The sequence below is a fragment of the Thamnophis elegans genome, chromosome 5 (genome assembly GCF_009769535.1).
Source record: "Thamnophis elegans isolate rThaEle1 chromosome 5, rThaEle1.pri, whole genome shotgun sequence".
Lineage (NCBI taxonomy): Eukaryota > Metazoa > Chordata > Lepidosauria > Squamata > Colubridae > Thamnophis > Thamnophis elegans.
Genome location: NC_045545.1, coordinates 98,742,610 through 98,748,696, shown reverse-complemented (window position 1 = coordinate 98,748,696; position 6,087 = coordinate 98,742,610). Strand labels below are relative to the sequence as shown.

The following is a 6,087-nucleotide window of genomic DNA, read 5'->3' as shown; positions in this document are numbered from 1 at the left end:
TCCACCCGGGAGACCGCAGGACCCCCTGCGGCCTAATCGCAGGAGAAATAATCCTTCAGGGGGGCAAAGAGATGGCGGATGACGGGGACGCTCCAGGATCTCCCAAGCAGCTTCTGACGTGCCAGGCGGCCCATGTTGGACACGTCGGTGTAGTGGAGGGGGAAGCCAAAGATCCTGTGGGGAGAACAGACCATTAGCCCCGCTGCCCAATCTCTGAGGAGAGGGTGAGGACCCCCCTCCCCACAAAAAGAGGGGGGCTCTCTTTTGACCTCCCCCACAGTTGGCCCAAAAGACTAATACAGCTAGTCCTTGGCTTACGACCAAATTTTCTGTTGCTAAACGAGGCGGCCATTAAATGAATCGTGCCCAGTTTTCCCCTCTTCTTCCCCCACATGTCAGGCCTGAGGCCTTCTTTTCTTTTGTGTCCTTGTCCTGCCACACTTTCTATTCTTCTACTATGCATTTTCTATGGTGGGAAAATTGGATTGTACGGAGTTAGATGCTATGTAGCCATAACAACATTCTTTCTAGAAAGCCAAGGCCATCCTTTGTCTCTGCACCTCTGCAACTGACCAGAACTGGATGGGAGGAATCTGTCTTTGTGGTAGTGGGAGATTGGACCATGGGATGGACTTTGGGTGGGGGGGGAGAACTTGAACTTTCAACTGGGGGTGGGGGGAACAGGAAGCTTTAAGATTCGGGTTTTCCCAGATGGGCCAATATGACTCTCTTCATAAAGGATTTGAGGAATCCTTTGCCTCAGTCTCTGATTTACTTTTGGATGCTATTTGGAACCCTGACATCACAGTTGTGACATCACTGCAGTCATTAAGTGAATCATGCACTCGCTAAAAAGAGAATCCGGCTTCTCTCATTGACGTTGCTTGTCCGAAACCGGCTGGGAAGGAGCTGGGCTCCTTTTTATAATCTTTCTTGGAATAGTTGTTAAGTGAATCAATGCAGTTGCTCAAGTTAGGAACACGGTTGTTAAGTGAATCTGGCTTGAACTTGCCTTGTCAGGCGGTCGCAAAAGGGATCACGTGACTCTGGGGTGCTGCAACGGTCGTTAAGTGTGAAAAATGGTCATCATTCACTTTTTCCATTGCCGTTATGGTCACTAAAGTGTTGTAACTCGAAGACTATCTGTCATTCCTAGTGCTTATAATTGCCTTTAACGAATTCCCAATATTGCCTTTAACCAACGGTCATAAGTGTGAAAAATAGGCACAAGCCACTGTTTTCAACACGGTTGCAACTTGCAACACCCCAATCAAGAGCTACCAAACAAGTTAAAAGTAAACAACAGCCCAAGTGAGGAATTGCCCTGTTTCCCCCCCAAATAAGACCTCCACGGATAATGAGTGAGTGCATGCGCTAAAATAATCCCTCCCCGAAAATATTGCAACACAGCAGCAGCCATGAGGTGACGACGCTCACTGCCTTCTCCTGCACCTCAAAAATAATAAGACCTCCCCGAAAATAAGGCCAAGCGTTTATTTTGGGAGTCAAAAAAATAAGACCCTATCTATCTATCTATCCATCCATCCATCCATCCATCCATCCATCTATCTATCTCTCCCCCTCTCTCCTCTATCTATCTATCTATCTATCTATCTATCTATCTATCTATCTATCTATCTATCTATCTATCTATCTATCTATCTCTCCCCCTCTCTCCTCTATCTCTCTATCTATCTATCATCTATCATCTATTATCTATCTCTCCCCCTCTCTCCTCTATCTATCTCTCTCTCTCTCTCTCTATCTCTCTATCTATCATCTATTATCTATCTCTCACTCTCCTCTATCTATCTATCTATCTATCTATCTATCTATCTATCTATCTATCTCTCCCCCTCTCTCCTCTATCTCTCTATCTATCTATCATCTATCATCTATTATCTATCTCTCCCCCTCTCTCCTCTATCTATCTCTCTCTCTCTCTATCTCTCTATCTATCATCTATTATCTATCTCTCACTCTCCTCTATCTATCTATCTATCTAGCTAGCTAGCTAGTAGCTATCTAGACAGACAGACACTAGTAGATATAAAGACATGGCTAGATGGATGGATGATAGAACACGGTATCTGTCTATCCATCCATCCATCCCTCCATCTATGTCTTTATATTTACTGGTATCTACCTAGCTACCTACCCTGTTTCCCTGAAAAATAAGACCTCCCTGGATAATAAGCCCAATCTGGCTTTTGAGCGCATGTGCTAAAATAAGCCCTGCCCAAAAAATAATCCCTCCCGAAAACATTGCAATACAGCAGCAGCCATGGGGTGACCACGCTCACCCCCTCTGCACTTCAAAAATAATAAGACCTCCCTGAAAATAAGGCCAAGTGCTTATTTCGGGGATCAAAAGAAAATAAGACACTGTCTTATTTTGGGAGAAACATGGTACCAAGACATCTCCCACCAATACTAACAGGCAACACAGTACTGATGATGTTACGTAGTAAGGTCACGAAATGTCTGTAGGAAAACCACCCAGCTCAGAGCAACAGAGACCCCAGAATTTTACGGCTGTGTTATGTTTCAAGGGGATTCCTGCTTTTTTGGCATTTCATGCTGGGAAATGGGGGCATTACTCACAGTCACAGGGAAATGGGTTACCCCTCTGCAGGCTGTAAAAACAACACCAAGAAAAATCGCCAAGGAGATTCCCAAACATCTCAAAAACACGAAAGAGGGAAACAAGAGCCGAAGGACGTTTTACAAGACTAGAAAATGATCAGAAGATTTGCAAAATTGGGAGACTCTTCAAACCTGGGTCCCCAAATAGGTTGGAAGAGTCTGTATGAGAACATGTGAACCCCAATGTATCTGAGCAATGGGTTTGGGGAAAACTCTTTATGGGCGTCCGCAGTTTGTAGAATCAATGCAGAATAATTGATTCATCCTCTTTGCCAAGTACGAGGCACAGACGCAACTCGACTTTATGACGGTCATTGAGCCAGCAAGATCACCCAGGAGGACCTGATTTCCCGACCATTTTGTGCAAGGTTGTTAAGTGGATGCAAGTGGTCATAAAACAAGCACTGCTGTCGTTAAGCACACCTTGGCGGGGGAATTCTGGGAGTTGAAGCCCTCTTAAAGCTGCCCTAGAGTCTTCCCTATGGGAGCCATCCCAGGACTGGCGCGTTTCCCCACCCCTTCCTCCCTCCTCCCCGTCACGAGTTCCCTCGCCCTGCCCACTCCTCACTTTTCCAACTCGGTGCACCATAAATCGTCATCCTTCCCGTTCATGGAGACGGGCAGCGTCTTGCTCCTACCCTGCCGGATGGAGTTGCTTTTCGTCGTGATGGTCCGGATCTTCTTCATCTGCAGAAGGAAAGCAGAGATGAATTCGCAGGTTGGGGTGGTGGGGGAGGCGGGAGATTCCCGCGCGACCAAGGATGTCGGCTCAGGTAGAATTCCATTTTTTCTTTTTTTGCATTTTAAATTTTATTCATCTGGGGCAATTTAAGCATTGACAACTTACTTTTCTTTTCTTTTTTAAATGCAAATAGCATCCAGCCCAGGCGATGTGAATTCTATTTAGCCAAGATTTCCTAATAGATTTATAAACCTATTAGGATTATAAATGCCCTCTCGAATGTTGATGTTGATTTTATTTATATGCTGCCCTTTTCCCCCGAAGGGGACTCAGGGCGGCTCACAACTCAACCGGGGAAGGGGGATACAAACAAGAATTTAAAACGACATAAACAACAATGCATGATTAAAACACAACAGTCATGCCAATTCGAGACGGGGGCAACAGCTCTTTAGCCCCAGGCCTGTCGGAACAGCCAGGTTTTAAGGGCTTTGCGGAAGGCCTGGAGGGTGGTGAGGGTTCGAATCTCCACAGGGAGGGTCGGAGCAGCCACAGAGAAGGCTCTCCTCCGGGTAGTCGCCAGTAGACACTGGCCGGCAGATGGAATTCGGAGGAGGCCTAATCTGTGGGATCTAATCAGTCTATTGGAGGTAATTGGCAGAATGAAAACACACACAAAAGCTTGTAGCAGTGGTTTCTGAGTAACAGGTAAGCAACGGGAGCATTGTCAGCGCAGGCAGCATTCCTAATTTGGGGGGGGGGGCTGCTGGTTTTTCTTCGTGGCCACCTGGAACGGTCCTAAGTATGGGAAATGGTCCCAAGTCGCTTTTTCAAAGTTCGAAGTTTCAAAGTTTAATGAATTTATATGCCGCCCAATCCCGAAGGACTCCTGGCGGCTTACATAAAAACAACTCTAAAAAGAATACTAAAAAAAAATTTAAAATAGAGAGAAAAAGCAAGTTAAAAGACACATCATGCACTCAACCTTTCAGTGTCCTTGTAACTTCAAACGGTCACTAAACAGACCGTTGTAAGTCTAGGACTGCCTCTTCCTTTCTCCTTTGGCCATCAGGGTGACCGAGGACACTGGGCTGGGAAAAAGGGAGGGGCAAAACACACACACACACAGACACTTTGCAATCACAACTTCCCGATGAAGCTGGCATGCACGAACGGGAATTCTTCTGCACCCTCCTTTTTCCCAGGCGAGAATAATGGGGGGGATAATCGGGGTTACCTTCGCCCTCCGACTGTACTCCAGGCAATCCTGAAGCTCCAGCTTGTCTACCTTGGAGGGCACCACGGGCCTGGGAAGAGAAAAGATGCATTGATTCATGTTTACGTTTTATATATGTACGTGTGTGTGTGTGTGTGTGTATGTGTATTTGTGTGTATGTGTATATGTATTTTGTGTGTGTGTGTATGTATGTATGTATGTATGTGTGTGTATGTATGTATGTGCGTATATGTATGTGTGTATGTGTATGTCTATGTGTATGTGTATGTATGTGTGTGTGTGTGTGTGTATATATATATATATATATATATATATATATATATATATATATATATATATATATATATAGTTGTTCGGGTTTTCTCCCGCGTAGAATTGGAAATGTCTTGGCGACGTTTCGATGAAGTCTCATTCGTCATCTTCAGGCTGCTTCAGACTACTTCAGGTTTGGTGTTTCCAGGTGTTTCCACTACTTCAGGTTTGGTGTTTCTCCTGGAAACACCAAACCTGAAGTAGTCTGAAGCAGCCTGAAGATGACGAATGAGACTTCGTCGAAATGTCGCCAAGACATCTCCAATTCTACGCGGGAGAAAACCCGAACAACTAGAGACCTACATACTAACACCCGCGAAAACCTCAGAAAATATATATATATATATATATATATATATATATATATATATATATATATATATATATATATATATTTGTTATATTTATGCTGATAAATAAATAAAGGGAGACTTTATTTATTTATCAGCATAAATATAACAAATGTAACAAAAAGGCAACAGTAAAAAATATTGGGTTTCTGTCTGGATGGTCTCTTGTGACGAGCCGAAGACAGAGAGTGGAAGTGTGACCTTCCTCCCATATTTGGGCATACCAGGGGTTGTGACTTTAAATATATATATATAATAGAGCACAGGTTCGATTCCCAACATAGGGTATGGCTAGCTGATGAGAGCTAAATAGCTTGAAATAGATCTATACTAGTCTCCCTTTATTTATTTATCAGCATAAATATAACATACATACATATATATATATATATATATATATATATATATATATATATATATATATATATATACACACACACACACACACACATACATACATACATACATATATATCGATCAATCTGTGGACAGTGTGGCACCCAGGTATCATACATTCTGGTACAAATAAAGCTAATAAAATTAATTGTAATTACATTCAATCAAATTAAATAATAATAATAATAATAATCTCATTTATTATATATGGATGATTTGAAACTCTATGAAAAGTCTCACAGGCCTTCTTGCATGGGTGGGTGTGTAAACCACTGGGAAATCTACTTCCCACCTCGCTTTGTAGGGTGCAGGGAACGCTCCACGGGAAATCATGTCAAAAATACACATGCAATGAGAAAGCACAGAAGGAGAGAGAGAGGGAGAGAAAGAGGGGGGGGGAGAGACAGAGGAAGGAAGACACAGAGGGAGAGCATGGGAGAGAAAGGGAGAGAAAGGGGGAGAGT

General features: G+C 43.5%; 1 protein-coding gene across 1 annotated transcript; it reads right to left on the bottom strand.

Annotated features, from left to right (window-relative positions):
* Nucleotides 1-4,664, bottom strand: LOC116509492 (DNA (cytosine-5)-methyltransferase 3C-like). The gene is made up of 3 exons (XM_032218641.1): nt 4,566-4,664; nt 3,215-3,333; nt 1-174 (listed from the first exon to the last, which is right to left on the bottom strand). Exons 1-3 carry the CDS (start codon nt 4,662-4,664, stop codon nt 33-35), a joined length of 360 nt encoding a protein of 119 aa, XP_032074532.1. The 3' UTR covers nt 1-32.
* Nucleotides 4,665-6,087: the final 1,423 nt, after the last annotated feature.